Source organism: Lutjanus erythropterus, chromosome 17 (genome assembly GCF_056507025.1).
Source record: "Lutjanus erythropterus isolate fLutEry1 chromosome 17, fLutEry1.hap2, whole genome shotgun sequence".
NCBI classification, from domain to species: Eukaryota; Metazoa; Chordata; class Actinopteri; order Lutjaniformes; family Lutjanidae; genus Lutjanus; species Lutjanus erythropterus.
The window spans coordinates 8175086-8191218 of NC_139333.1; the positions used below are offsets into that span (position 1 = coordinate 8175086).

Consider the following 16133-nt stretch of genomic DNA (forward strand, 5'->3'; position numbering starts at 1 on the left):
GAATCATTTACACAAAATATCTTCCCCCTTTTTGGCCCTAAAATCTGCTTGTAACATTCTGATCAGTATACTACAAGCTTCACAGAACTTTTATTCCCACAAAATATCAAAGTCAAGCCTGCACCATTCAATCTCAAACACACTTTTCAAATGTGTTTAGTGATCCAGAAGTTTGATGTTAACAAGTGCCACAGAATCGTGTGCCCCCTGACAACTCAACAATAGCTCTAATCCCTGGCTTGTTCTCAGGCTGCTGGCAAAAGTGTTTTCTCTCACCTATTAGGGTTGTTATTCTCTAAATTCCCTCAATTACGCACGAGGAATAGAGCTGCTGTTTTCTGGTGCAGCTGTTGGTTTGATATGGGGGTCAGCAGTGCAAAACTGTGTGTGCATCCATGTGCAACAGAGTGGAGCAACATGTGCAGGCACAAGGCATCTTTCTATCATTCACACATTTACTGTACATTCAAGGTCCCTCACGGTTCAATACACATACGCGCGTGGTCCTGGCACAGAGTGGTACGGTGTTCTAGTCTCTGATTTATTGTCCCATTATATGTTTGTTCTGCTGTATTTACAGACCATTCACCGAACTGATCTATCAGGAGCGGAGTCAGCGCCGCAAGCATGAATAATCATCTCCCTCCCAGACGCTTCCTGCTCCTGGTTTGGCTGAGGATTCCCATCCGGTCACGAGGACAGACAGACTGGCCAACAGCCACAATCATTAATCAACCTCCAGAGTGGTTTCAAAGGCTACAGTCACACTGCAAACTCCTCTGATGAATGTGGAACCTACATAAAGCTTTCTAAAGATTTCTAATCATTTTGGACAACATGGTACTTAATTAGGCTAAGGATTCCAAGTCAAAGTAATTTTGATGTTCTGAGAAACATGCGTATTCACTTTCTTATTCAGAATTACATGAGAAGATTGACACCACTCTCATGTGAGTTAAAGCTATAATATGTAACATATCTGCATTAAAATGTCTAAAATGGCTAGACATATGTTACATATTTTGTTGAGTTTTGTACTGTACTTCAAAAATGTTTCCAACAAGGTTAGATTTCTACTATATGTAGAGTAAAAACACACGCAACGCTACCAACAGCCTAATTCACACAGACGATGTGCAACAGAAAATAGAAAACGCATCCACCGGAACTGAGATACTACACACAAAGCCTAGCTTTAAAATTTATGTCAGGTGCTGTAACCAGACAATAATTTAAACACAGGGTACAGTCAAAGATGCAGAGCTAAATAAAAGCTAAAGACTTTTCTTCTAAAGAGCAAACTTTCAGTTGGACTCACCAACACTTTTGGCTGAACTTTTTAACCGCTTCAATCTCAGCAGAAGACAAGAAAAAACAGAAATCCAAAAAGTATGTAGTTCATGAATGTCATATGATTTAACTTTTTTTTTACAGTTCACTTTTTGCAGCATTAAAAAGTAAAATGTGGGTTTCCAGTTCCAGTTTTAAAGGAAACATTTGGTTGTGTCGTAGCAGTAAAAGCCCAGATGTACCTAATGCCAGTACAGTACCAGCACCCTGCAACTGACATACCTGAATGGTGAAGCTAGCTGCACTGATGTTAAACATCACACCTGTGTTTGTCTACTGTGAAAAAGTCCTATTATACTGATGACATGGTGATGTTAATGGCTTCTGTGATCTTGAGAACATTCCTGTCTATTCTTTGCAGTATTTGTGATCCGTTCCAGATGCATTGCTTTGACAACACTTCGACCTGCAATCACTGTTATACTTGACTTAAAATGGACCAAATTCATTCATTCATTTATACATGTTAGTAAGTTGACCCTTCCCAAGCTCCACCCCTTTAATTGCTCTGTACTCTCAATAACAGTTGAGCAGACTTGGCACCTTTGGCCAGCTTTCTCCTTTTCCTATAAAAGCAGCATATAGGGCCACATTTTAAGTAGGCTAATGTTAGGCAAACACTGGCTAGTTAATGTTAGCAAAACACTAGCTAACTAGCTGGCTAATGATTTATGTATATTAGCTGGCTAGTTAGCTACTATTTTGCTAATTTTAGGTAATTTAAGATGTAGATATAGCCTTTTCAGGTCCTTCAGCAACATCTTTTAACCATCTTCAAAATGGAATTTTCTTTCCAATATGGACGAGCCAAGTACAAAGCATATCTAAGTACAGATAACAGGAAAGGAGAAAGTTGACTGAGGAACCAAGCTTGCTCAGTTGTCATTGGAGCACAGAGAGAAAGGATACAGAACTTAGGAAGGGTCAGTTCTTATAAAAACAACCTACATGATAACTGTATTCAGTGAAAATACTGTATTAGATTTGATGATGTAATTGTGTAAAGTGACATCAGCCAGGATAGGGATGAGTATCGAGAGCTGGTACTAAATTGGTAGTTTCATGATTGGTCGGTATTAAAATATTGATAAGCTACTGGACAAACTGTGCTGCTGTCAGTATTTATATAAATGTAACACCTATCCAGTCTAATGTAGCTCTCACTTTCGACAATTCCATAATAATGACTACGCTGCTGGTGTCAGAAAATGAAAAAACGTGCAGCTAAAATAGACGTGAAGCTAAATGCAATGCATGTAAAAAAAAAAAAAAACGTAGTTGCGTGTAAAGGGGGTCACACCAGGAACTTCATGAAACACTTACAAACACAACACTCTATAAATCTGAAGAATTGCAGCGTGCTGGACTGCTTCAGCAAAACGGCTGCACCTGCTAATGCTAACGTTGTCCTCAGCGCAGCCTCCCTGCTCCGATGCTGATGGAATTAGCCAAACTTAAAAATGCGTCTCAACGTTGTTTCAAGGTAACCCTTATTATTGTTACCAAAGAAATATGTAGTTATGAATCGTCAGTGGGCAGCAAAAGTCAGACAATCCATTCTTCATTGCTAAACAACTACAGTGGAGTCCAACTGTTTTTTGTGCTCAGTACCCAAAAGCTAGCATAGCATACATGTAAATCACCAACTACTTGGTAGCTGTCCTGACAACAAGAGGTAACTGCTTATGGCTGTTAATATTTTCAACTGTAGGAAGATGACCACAGCTCTCAAGCGTGCAATATGTTATTTCTGACACTAGGTATCACATTAAAACAGTAACAAAAGATGTAGTCTGATAACATCGTAAAGTGGTGTTTTTTCACTTTTAAGCAACCACCATGGCCGATAAAAATCTGACCTTGAATAAATTACTGATTACTCAATACACAGCCCTAATCCTGGATCAGCCGGTGTGTGTGACATCTTCATAGTGTCCTTCAAAGCAGACACTGTCATTCACTGTAACAACAGATTTCTTGTAATACAGTTATTCAGTGTTATCCACCTTCTTTGATGTTATGTGAGAACCTTGTGAACCTTTATAATGTACCTATGCAAACCATTCCAAACTGAGCACTGCACACTGCCTGGCCATGTACTCTGTGTTAATGGGATATTTTTTATGTAATAAAGAGTGACTCAGGGTTCACAGCACCATTCTGTCTTTGTGTCTGCAGGAATCAGGACTGCTAATGGATGCACTTAAGGCAGTCTTTTTGCATATCTGCCTCTTATGGGCAGACGTTGTGGGAAATTAGCAAAGTGCTGCTCATCTTTATGATTGCAGCAGGCACTGTTAATGTAGCTCCTGTGATAAATAGCACATTTGATTTGTTTGTAATTAAGTAGTGACTACAATATGTAAAGACAACTGCTCATCTGTGTACACAAGAAAGCTGATCTACTTTACCTTTAATTTTGGCTTCACATTCATTGTAGTTTTTCAGTGTGCATCAAGTCACACTAGATAAGACAGTTAGCTAGCTTGTCTTTCAGCGTTAGTTACAGGTAAAAACTTGTCACTACTCTCTGGTGGACAAACTATGTAATGCTGCAAATATTTCTAATTTACCTCTCTTTCCCCTCTCCTCATTTTAGTGTTACACCGTGTTTGTCAGTGGAGAAGACCTGACCTGCAGTCTTACACAACATGTACAGTCAATATTTCTTTATTACCCACATCGGAAATGTGGCAAGGTCAGTTCTGTCGATCAGAGGGCTAATGTGACTGTACCATATGCGAGAGGAGCTGGATAAAATGAGAGAAAAATACAGAGGACCATACAGTGCAAATAGCAGGCAGCAGTGGAATACACAGGTAAGCCATGTTAGAACAACCATCACCAGAATGCAGAATACCAACGGGGAAATTAAAAATATGTTACAAACTTTAAACTCCAATTTAAAAAGTGATCCTGTATTCACTTTAAACTTACACTTGAGGAGGTTTGACTGTTAAAATGGCCTTATTTTTGTGATGGACTGGGGAAAATAACCATGTTCCTTGTTAAGGGACAGACCAGTTGAGTTTTATGATGCATCTCCTCAGAGCCGGACCTGGCCCTTCCAGGGGCCCTAAGTGCCATGGTTTTGGTTTTGGTTGGTTATTTCATGTTTTATTTTGGTAGTCCTGGTCCTCCCTCATGTGTCTTGTCGTGACTTCCTGTCTTTGTTCTTTTCCCACTCTTTTTGATTGTCATTGGTTTCACCTGTCTGTCCACCTGTTTGTAATTTGTTTCTGTCTATTTAGTCCCTGTGTTTTCGCTGTTTCTTTGTCAGCTCGTTTGTTTCCCGTGCCTGTCATCCTGCGTCTCCTGTGTTGTTTTGTTTGTTTTACTTCATTAAACCTGACCTGTTAGCCATGTAAGCCATTTGCCACAGAGTCACACCTGAAATCCCAGTGCTTCCACTATACTCTCCCTCCTTTGAACCAGTTTGCTCCACATTTTGTCTCTGACCTGTAGTGCTGTTTCTCCATCTAGATAATTTTGGCCAGTGCCTGCCTTCTCTCCAAAATAATGGGACTAAATGGCACTTGGCTCGTGGTGGTGTACTGTAGAAATTAAGTTTTATTTAACCACAGAGTCACTGAGACATTTAAATCTCTCAGGGAGAATTTATGGACAAAATGAATTTTAAGCCACAACATGGCAATTTTTAATTATTTCTAAATTCTAAATCTTGTTATTTTCTAACAGCTTTTAGTGTGTTTATAATTTCCCTCCATTGTCTGAAGGTTTGTGGTGTCAGATTTCTTTCATACTTATAGAAGTACTTTTGTCATAAAGCTCAGGTCAGTATATTTGACATATAGCATAATAAGAAAAAATGGAAAATAAGAAAATCGTATAAAGAGAGTAATAAAGACAATGAATGTACACAATTTGTTGCAGACAAATACTGCAATACAGCACTTTGAAAGTCTACTTGTATCCTGTTTGGATTTTCTGTCTGAGTGTGAGACTTTGCTTCTTCTGCACTGATCATGTCAAATGAAGCCTGAGTGAGCAAGAAGAGCAGTGATTCCAGTGAATGGTGTCTCTTTTTTTTCCTGCAGAGAGCACTTACTGGCGTCAGAAACAAGAGCAACACAGACAGCCCGAAACACTCTTTGACTACCTGAGTGATTTCAGAGATGAATGGCTGAATAGAGCTATTTAACAGCTGGGTCTACAGCATCAGCTGAGAATATCTGATGAATCTTATGTCATGAGTATGCCCTTGAATGCAGCCTACAATGATATATGAGAGATAAACATAAAAGAGATGAGTCTGAACGCTTTTCAGTCGAGGTAAAGTACAACTTGAGGTCGTGTGAGGCCAAATACGATTGTTCACCGAGTTATTTCTTTTTTCTTTTTTCTTTTTTAACTAGGACAACACGGGGTCTTGGGGTGCAGACAGTTAAGAATAAAAAAAATAACTGTAATAACTGATACGGCCCGACTCAGTGGTAGTAGAGGACATCCTTTCCTCGGTCGTTGTTGCAATAATTGTAGAGATACTGTGTCAGTGAGTTACAATAGATGCAGAAGAGAAATGGAGTAATAATTTCACAAATGCTTGAATATAATATTTGGGTCATCCTTCCAAAGCTGTCCAAGATGGTGAAAAACCTTTGCTGCATCTAGTAAAGCTATATGGTACACAGTTTTTTAGGGTAGTTTGTTATATCTTTGGGTTAGTTGAATTAGCAGAATGGCTTGACTTTTGGAGAAATATGTGAATTTGCTTCTTTGCAAAAGTTAGATGAGAAGATTGGTATCACTCCAACGTCTGTACATTATGTATGGATCAATAGACTGTGTCAGTGTCTTAAAACCGCATTCTTTCTAATGGCCAGCAGGGGCCGACTCCACTGGTTGCAAGAAGAAGTCTGATTGTATGTAAACTTATGAGAAAATGACCCTACTTCTCATTTGACTTATTACCTCAGTAAACAGTTTCCTAATTAGTTTATGGTCTCAATTCCTTCTTTCAAGTCTTCTTCGATACAGTGTGATATTCATTTTGTAAATTATGTTCCTGTTTAGAGTAAAACAGACCATTAAGCAGGTTGTGTTTTCAGGTTTCTTAACATGTATAGTGAAAACACAACATTCTGTTGAGAGAGACTCTGTCCCAAGCTTTGAATTTTAGTAATTTACATTATTAAATATTTCAGTATAATTTCCTACTAGTGAAACGTCTTCACATCACTCGGTATCATTACACTGTCAACCAACAGTTGAACAAATGATTAAACAAATTTGTGGCATGCTGATGTTGTGACTGCATTTTAGCCTGTTGAAAAGAGGGTGAAAAGTTGTTTTTGCACATTCAGACCAAATACTTACCAGTTTTCAACTAGAAATCGACAACCCCAAATCCCAAATTCAAATTTCAATGATGGTGCTAATGAGGGTGCAAAATATTAAACTGAAAGTGCAATGCATCCTTTTGCACCCTGAACTGGGCCTGTGTCAGATAAACGCAGAACTTACAGGTCTATTTACGATGATTATTCATAATAAAGTTGGAAGGCCCTGTAAATTTCAGGAGTTCCCAAAGAGAAACAATGAAACAGGAGGGCCATGAAATATGAGAGAAGCTGATGAAAAACGGGCGCTGGCAGGTTTGCATCTTCGGGCAACATATGTACCGAATGCACTCTGGTTTGGTTTCGGAGTACCAGGTTTTTCATTTGAATCACTTAAAGTACTGTAGGAGGACTTAAAATCTCCCGTGCCCTTCTCTCTGTGACAGTGACTTGTTCAGAACCCTGAAAAAGTGTTTGCGCTGGCTCACTTTATTCCAAAACGTTGCTCGCAAATCCTTCAAAACTTTAAAAAGAGAGAAGCAAGCATTTTCTGTGTGATAAATGCTTCGAATTTTCTCCATCTCTGCACTTGCACATGTTATGTCAGGAAACGTATGAATACACTTCTTTTATGCTCAAAAGTAGGTCAGAGTCACCATGAAACAACTGCTTTTATTACATTTTATCCCTCGTCCTCTGCAGTCAATTTTAGAAGTCCGCCTCATGAAAATCAATGATGCACGTCTACCTGTACTCTCAGGGATACCGGCTTCATTACATCCCATTTGTCCTTGTAACTGCCTGAAGAAGAAAATAAAAGCTATCTTACCTGAATAATTTCAGCCACCTGGCTTTCTTTTGGGGTTTTTGCCACATGGATGCTCCAAAATCTGTGTCAAACAATGCCTGCCTTTGTGTAGCAGTACAAAAACGCCAGCTGCAGCGTACATAAGTTGCCGAGTTCGAAAATTCCACATTATTCAAAGTGCTCCCTGAAATCATGCCGCACTTTTCTATCAGGAATAATTAAGCTGCTGTTTGTTATATAAATGCAAGAATTCAGGTCAGGTAACCAGCTGTATCAGTGTAGGGAAAATGCTGAGGCAAAAGACTCAACTGTTCTTACATTTCTGTCTATAAACAGTCTTTTCATCCCCTTCAGTGTCTGTTTAACAGTGGTTTAATTGTAACTGAAGTAACATTTGAGTATTTGTATGTTAAGTCCACAGAGTACTCACAGCACTACACACAAGCAAACAGCCAAAGGCAGAAACACTTGACACCATCCCACCGATTTTCATATTGGTGCCCTGAAGCTGAGTAGTTTATGGTGTATTTTTTTATGTATTTTGCACAACAGCAGTCTTTTTTTTTTTTTTTTTTCAAACGCCTCTTTTCAGCATAACATTGACATAAATTTTTTATCTGCATTGTGTCAACATTGTTACCTGTTAGTCCCTTTTAATAACTAGATCAGTGCAAATATTGTTGACAAGCTATTCTTTTCTGGACATACATAAAATACATTTAGCAAAATCGGGTTGTGGGTTTATTTGCATTGTATTCAATTGATTAAGTTAAAACAACTAGAAAAAATAATTTGTTAAAAAGTTAAAAAATCTGTCCAGATTGTTATTTTTTTTCATCATGTCGTGGTCCAGAGGGACAGAGATGGAGTTCCAGGCAACCTTGAAAAAATTATTTGGATGTAACCTCTTTTTAATCACCAACATTTTGATTAGTAACTGTAATTTAATTCTACTGTAACCAATTACAATGACATTTATTTTGTAATTTAATTACATGTAGCTAGTTATATGGAAGTAGTTACAATGCAGCACAGCTAGGAGCCTATTGGACATTTGTTTCAATTCTTGAGTTATGGCCAAAAGCATATTTTGTTAGATCACGGTGATATTTAACCACCAAAATCTTAACAGTTCATCTTTGAATCCAAGTTGACATTTGCACCAAATTTGGAGAAAATCCGTCCCAAGTGAACTTTGATCTTTGATCACCAAAATATGTTCAGTTCATTTTGAGTTTGCAGACATTCTTTTTGTTCACGAGACTGGGATGACCTGGAAACATAATGCCTGTGGCCACGGCTGTCTCCAGCATGGAACCATATCAAAAGAGTTTTCTGTGGTCAACGTCATGAATGTGCACACAAAAAAACAAGCTGATGGGTCCAGTAGCATGTGAGATCAGTTGTGGAAAAGCTCCAAGCCTGCACACAAGCAAGCGATTGTGTAATCCACTCTTTACACCTTGTGGAGATAATAATTATTGCACTACACACCCCAACTAATCATAGAAATGGGATGAATTCTTCCAGACTGGTTGTCATGCAAACGCCTGATTAATCAGCTGAACAGTCAACAGTCTGGCTTTCAGACAATCAGATTGTTTTCTGGCGTGTCAGAAATTTTGGTTGGCCGTCTGCTGTCTGAGCAGTTCCACAGTCCCGCTGTCAGAGGATCTGTTATAAACTTAAGCGAGCTTCTTCTAATATGATTGGAGTAGAATTTCACATGTTGTGGCTGAAACTGTTGTCTTTAGGCTGCTGTGATAGAAAACTGAACCTCGCAGCAGTAGAGACATATTGTCCTCATTTTCCAGACATCTGGTCTCATTACCAGGTTGTACTGACGGGCCCAGTGCCAAACTTGTATCTTACAAGCCCTACTGACCTCAAGACCTGCACAATTATTCAAACACTGTAATTTAGAGCAGGAGGATAAAAGACAAAATTAAAACCAGACTGTCATTTTAATGAAGCATACTGGTTTTTGATATGTATATCTGTAGTAATTCAGTTCCTATGTGCTTCAGAGAGATTGTGAGGCTGTCTCACAGACACAAACAACATCAACAACATTAAAACCAGTGGAATATTATGTAGATGTGCGTTCAACGGTTTGAAGTCACTTAGCGGAGACAAACAGGTGGTTCTTCGCCTCCACATAACGCCTACCTACTCGTTGATTATCCCACTTTCGCAAGCATTCTCAGATATTTTGGTGAAAGTTTTGCACCCAAAATCAAAAGTTATGAAGCAAGTTTACTGTTGTCATGACAAGGATTAATTCTAGGCCAACTGCTTGCTGCAGGTGATAGCGAGTAAGACTGTTTCCTAACTAGCAACGATGCAAGCGTTAAGTTTCTTGTCACTCCTAGAAGTTCCCTTTTTTCCTTTTAAACCCCGTCCTTTTTGAAGATATTTCCATAAAAGGGCTGCTGTGGATCATATAAAAGGTGTTGCTTCTTCTCCACCTTGTTAATTAGTCTCTCGTCTTCCCTTTCACCTGCTCTGATGAGGAGAAACGGAAACGTCAATGATGTCACATTGATTTCAACCAGATAAAAAAGGTTGGATGTGCATGAAACTTTGCAGAAATAGAGCAATTTTTCAAGCAAGTGAAATGTTGTGCAACCTAATGGCTGATGCACGGAGCAGGTTAGGACGCCCCCGTTTAGTAAAACTGAAGCAATCGGCTTGCAAATTTTAAGATTGTTCCTTGAACAGTTTCAGAACAAACAAATGGCTGTTTTTGTAGTGTAGCGTCTTAATTCAAATAAACTAACATACCTGCTATCCTAAAATCCTGTGGTTGGTTCGTTTGTTTTCAGACCACGAACAAAGGAAGACCCACCTTTTCATGGCGTCTTGGACGTTAAGTCGCTCGAGAAGTCCAAGCTGAAAACAGGCTTGAGGCAGGTTCTTCAGCCCATTGGAACAACTAAGGTGGTAAGCACCGTCGTGATTATCTTTGGTGCCTCGTGCCTATGACCAAGTCACAGCCATGATGTGTCCAACAGCACTCCCTCACATGTGATATCACTCAAGTATATGTGAACTGGAGCCACATTAAACCAGTAATTTGTGCTAATGCGTCCAGATGTGACTGTGAGCACCTGTGGAGGCGGACACCTTTAACACATTCGAATGAACACTGCAGGTGGATTTGATGTGGATTCGAAGCATTTTGCTCCCCCTGATTACACGAGGTACCTAAAAAGCAGGTGTAAACTGAAGTGATTTTTTTTTTCCCCTCAGTATTTCATGCCAGTTTTTCAGGCTGATTCACAAACTGCACGTCGACGCCTGATCTGCATCTCTCACTCTGCCTTTTATGAGCTGCCTGGCAGAAGTCGTATTTGCTCACTGTCGGCACCATTTGTTTTTCCACTCTCCTCTGCATTTCTCGTTCCACGGCTGTACTACAGTGCATCGCTCCTTCCACACAGCGTCATTATCTATCAGACAGCCAAACATGACCACTGTTTTCACACGACACCTCTTCCTCATTACTGCTGCTCACACGTAGGAAAAAAATAGACTTGCAGTGCTTTAATATATATATTTTTTTATGTTGCGGAGACGGAAGGAAGGAGGGCAAGCTGAATGATTGCCGTGGGGCAACTATTCGGATTGTTTCCCTGTCTAGACATCAATGATTCATTTATTTATTATTATTATCATATTATGTTATGACACCTTTATGAACTGTGCATGCCTTCTCTCTGTCTCTCTAAAGGGGTGTTACATTGGGTGAAAGTACCTATTCCCACGCACACACAAGAACGCATTATTCCTCTGCATCTGCCCCGAGACACTTGAAAGACACTAGTTCATGACTCATAAGAACAACATATTTCACACAGGTGGCCGGGTCATGGGACACAGAGGGTCAGAGTTTTTCCTTCAGTGCCCTGCTAAGATCTTGTTTATCTAAACTGGATGCCTCAAGAAAAATATATACTGAAGTTAACAGAGGCCAAGCAGCGTCGTGCACTCACTGTGACGCACACTCTGTAGCTGGTTAACCTGACGCAACACTGACATGGACAATACACTTACTGATTATCCCAGAGTTTACAGGCTCAGGGGGCAGTCACACTTAGAAAGGGGGAGAAGGGTTTCTTTGGTGGGAAAAGAAATGGGAAGCTGGTTTCTGTTTGATCGTTTAGTAATCGTAGTTTAGTTACAGATAGACTCACAAATAGTGACTCAACAGTGTGAAGTTATTTGAGGCTCAATTTGGAATCTTTGCAAGAATAAAACTGTGCTCAAGTCGAAGCTTCTGTATGGAAGCTGAGTAATTATTATTTAAGCTATTTAGCTTTTGTAGTTAAAGCTATAATATGTAACATTTCTGCACCAGGTTTGGGGAGTTAATGGATTACTTATGACGGGATTATGCAATCCTGATACAATTACAGATTTAAAAAAAAAAGATGTAATCAGATTACACGTGCATTTTCTCAAAACGGGGATTATTAGCAGGATTCCAATTTTAAAATAAATAATGATATATTACCATGCACAGTGCACACACAGTTGTCAACTTATTATCATGGCCTCCAATAAAAAAATCATTTCGAGTTATTCTTGAAAAAAGTTTACTCTCTGACTGAGTAACTCTGAGTTGTGGACAAAACAAGACATTTGAGGACGTCAGCTTGAACTTTGGCACTTCAGCGTACAAATACAGCAACAAAGTGCAATTTTTCTGAAAATTTTCTTTTCTGGTTTCATCAATAACATGTTTTCAGCATACTTAACAAAAAAAGTAAAAGCAGTTTCAATGTATTTTATATACATTAGTTACCCGTGCTATCCCAGCTGACACTGGGCGAGAGGCGGGGTACACCCAGAACAAGCTGCCAGTTCATCTCAGGGCTGACACTTGACACAAAAACAACCACTCAAGCTCACATTCACACCTCCAGGCAATTTAGAGTTATCAATTAACCTATTATGCTGCATGTCTTTGGACTGTGGGAGAGATACATATAAACTGCACAGAAAGGCCATGGGGCAGACCCCAGCTACTCACTCCCCAGCCCCCCAGCCAGCTGGAGGATTCAACTCAGAACCTTCTTGCTGTGATTGGACAGTGCTAACCACTGCACCACATGTTGTGGGGTGGGGGGTGGATGGCCCCTGAGCCGGCAGTTACAGCTCAGCTGAGGACACCATTGATGTTTACATCCTGCACTGTCACAAGCCTGCGCTTATCATCCATGAGTAGCACCACAAACTGAGTTCCATCTAGTTCCAGAATATTGGAGACAAGGCAAACAGCTGATGTCTCCAAAATTTTGTAACTCAAACCAAAACAATCTCGATGGATAAACAGCTCTATAGGTAGGACGAAAAATATGTATTTTTGATTTAGGGGTAAACTATTTCTTAAGAGGGATGCACAAGTTGGATGAATGTAATAGAATCATATCATATGCATTGCTTTAGGTTACATCGTAACTTACCAGACTGCATCAGAGTTCTCACGTTTTCAGTATTTCATGACTGACTGAATGAACCACATTAAAGCATAAAAAGTCATTTTTTGAATAAACAACTTTGAATTTAGTGTCCTGGTGCCTCCAGTTCAACCCAGCAGCAGTTTACAGAAGCTCCATTCAATTATATGACGTATTATTGGGGGGAAAAATTAAGGAAAGGCTTTTTGTTGTTCATCACTGAATGACTTAATGACTAAAGTTTTTGCATTTGGCAGCCATGATTTTAAAAAAAATCTCTTGAAGGTAGCTGACAAAAGAAACAGATGGAGACTGCTTTGTATGCTCACACACACAAACACACAGCTTATCCGCTATGAGTTGTCACAGGTAAGTGATGCCTGTCATCAGGGTCAAACTGTACCCTGAGTGCCCCCTTTTGGTCAATTTGGTAACTGCAGCATGTCAATCCTCCGCCTGGTGAATAAGCAGCAGTGGCAGCAACTAAAGATATGAATGAATACATTAATGAATGCACCTTTGCACTTCAGTATCAAGCAACATTTATTTATCCACCTCTGTTTTATATAAATATGCATTTAATATTATTTTGCTTATTTTTTTCTTTTTGCAAGCACGAGAATAAACTGAAATCAGAGTTCAGTGCTGGTTGTTGTGAGTTAAAATAAAAATTAGCACAGTTTGCAGGCCTCTAAATGACTCAGGATGAGGAGTGAAACAGTCTGGTCACATATTTGCTCGGTGTACAAGAAGTCACATCCGCTGCACAGGTTTCACATTTTGAGAATAGGTCCAGAGTTCATCTTGATTTTCATCACAGTGCACAAACCGGGTTAAATACCGGATGGAGTGTCAGTCATTAACTTGCTCTGCCAAAGTTGTGATTTTGCTGTTACGCACGGCGCCATTCCCCCTGTCCCATCTCCTAAATGATGTTATGTCGTGTACTATTTTTCTGAGCGTCTGTTTTGTCACCGTCTCCGATCAGAAATGACAGACTGACGCACCACTGAGAGTCTGCTCCGCTTCTCCCTTCTTCCCTGTCCTCAATGGAGCTCGCAGGTCCTGCTCACTGAGCTGTGACGTCGGGGGGAGGAGGGGTCCGCCGCGCGCTTAAATACGCGACTCAAGCCCCGGAGTTCAGACAGAATCGCACAGCTGAGCAAATCACAGCCTTTTCACAGCCTTTACTAACAACAGGCTGCTCAACCGCATTTTACGCACACACTTTAAACCGGCGTTATAACCATGATTAAGAAAATGTCGCCATCCGAGAGCGATTTTGACATCCCTGCCAAGAACTGCTACAGGATGGTGATTTTGGGATCCACCAAAGTTGGGAAAACGGCCATCGTGTCGCGTTTCCTGAACGGGAGATTTGACGAGCAGTACACACCGACCATCGAGGACTTTCACAGGAAACTGTACAGCATCAAGGGAGACGTTTACCAGCTGGACATACTGGATACATCAGGGAACCACCCATTCCCCGCCATGAGGAGACTGTCCATACTGACAGGTAAATATCCACATGTGTTTTTATCTTTTTATTAAGAGATATAGAGAATTAGAATCCTGTGAAAGTGCATTTTGTGTGCTGCAAATACGAGATTTCTGTGCGCACCGTGCGCTCTGATGCATGGCTGCAGGGTGCAAAAGCGCACGTTTAAATTAGGGGGAAAATACATGTTGCATATTTTACATTTTGCATGCACTGAAAGAAAACCAAGTTAACTAAACCATCCTCTCTTTCTTTCCTTCTCCAGGTGACGTGTTCATCCTCGTCTTCAGTTTGGACAACCGGGACTCCTTCCACGAGGTGCAGCGGCTCAAGCGCCAAATCTTCGAGACCAAGTCGTGCCTGAAGAACAAGATCAAGGAGAACATCGACGTTCCTCTGGTGATCTGCGGGAACAAGGGCGACCGGGAGTTCTACCGGGAGGTGCAGCAGGAGGAGATCGAGCAGCTTGTGGCTGGGGACGAGAAGTGCGCCTACTTCGAGATCTCCGCCAAGCGCAACGAGAACGTGGATAAGATGTTTCAGACTCTGTTCACTCTGGCCAAACTACCTCACGAGATGAGTCCCGACCTGCACCGCAAAGTGTCCGTGCAGTACTGCGACATGCTGCACAGGAAGTCTCTGAAGAACAAGAAGATGAAAGACATTGGGGAGGCGTACGGCGTGGTGACTCCGTGCGCACGGAGACCCAGCGTGCACAGCGACCTCATGTACATCAAGGAGAAGGCGATAGGAGGCGGGCAGGGAAAGGACAAAGAGAGATGTGTGATCAGTTAAACGGACTGTGAGGCTCACACGCTCAAGACAAATCTTTTTTTTTAAAAAAAGGAGACGATCCTGGTGCGTCAGCTTGAGGCGACCCGTGCGGCCGGCTGACTGCGCTCAGACTGACACGAGGAGGCGTGGAGACGCCGGGGCCGCAGCCCCCGCGCGCTTTGGCGCAAGTGCCGTCTCCAAGGACACTGACCGGACACACGAGTCCGCTAAAACTGCCAAAAAAAACACTCACCCACCAGACATGAGAGAATGTTCGCTTGTTCTGTCAGTCAACGAGTCCGCTGTGTGACGTGACTCGCGCATCGACGCGTAAAAATGTGTTTTGTTGACGTCATGCCTTTTACAGGAGAGGAGAGGGAGAGAAAAGAGACTCTCAAGAGGGAAAAAAAATGTTGTTTACATATTCTCAGATTTTATAACGGCTCAGTACACTTGAATGTTTTGTTGCGATCTGAAGTATTCTTTTTTATTGTGAATGTATATTTATTGTCACTGTCATTTTTGCAAAGAAGTCAAAATCTAAAAATGTAATAAAAAAGAACAAACAAACTTATTTTGCATATTTCTCGTTTCTTCTCTTTTGAAAACATGTTTATTGAATATCTTCTCATACATACACGTGTACATATGTAAACAACAATAAGCAGACCGTTGTTTGCCTCCTCAACCAAAGCACACACTGAAGCACAGCTGAACAAACATCACAAAGAACAACTTCTCACATTTAAAGCATCTTTTACACTGACACAATGATTCTAACTCCTCATAACTGTCACGTTATATTTCATAGATTATATTGTGTTATTAAATCCTACTTATCTTTCCAAAATTAATTTTAAAATGTACTGCCCCTGTTTAAAACAAGTCAGTTTTACTGTACTTAAAATCTGCAGACATCTGGCCTTGGACCATGGATG

General features: G+C 40.6%; 2 protein-coding genes across 2 annotated transcripts in view; both read left to right on the forward strand.

The window, feature by feature from the left end:
- Positions 1 to 1264, forward strand: part of pemt (phosphatidylethanolamine N-methyltransferase) — an 80650-nt gene extending 79386 nt beyond the window's left edge. The window contains exon 7 of the mRNA XM_084741299.1: positions 581 to 1264. Within this exon, the coding sequence (XP_084597425.1) occupies positions 581 to 635 (55 nt within the window). The 3' untranslated portion in view covers positions 636 to 1264. The remainder of the gene's footprint in view (positions 1 to 580) is intronic.
- Positions 1265 to 14044: 12780 nt separating this feature from the next.
- On the forward strand, positions 14045 to 15765 carry rasd1 (RAS, dexamethasone-induced 1). Its single transcript, XM_084740831.1, has 2 exons — positions 14045 to 14439; positions 14687 to 15765. Exons 1-2 carry the CDS (start codon positions 14169 to 14171, stop codon positions 15214 to 15216), a joined length of 801 nt encoding a protein of 266 aa, XP_084596957.1. The 5' UTR covers positions 14045 to 14168; the 3' UTR covers positions 15217 to 15765.
- The last annotated feature ends 368 nt before the right edge of the window (positions 15766 to 16133 follow it).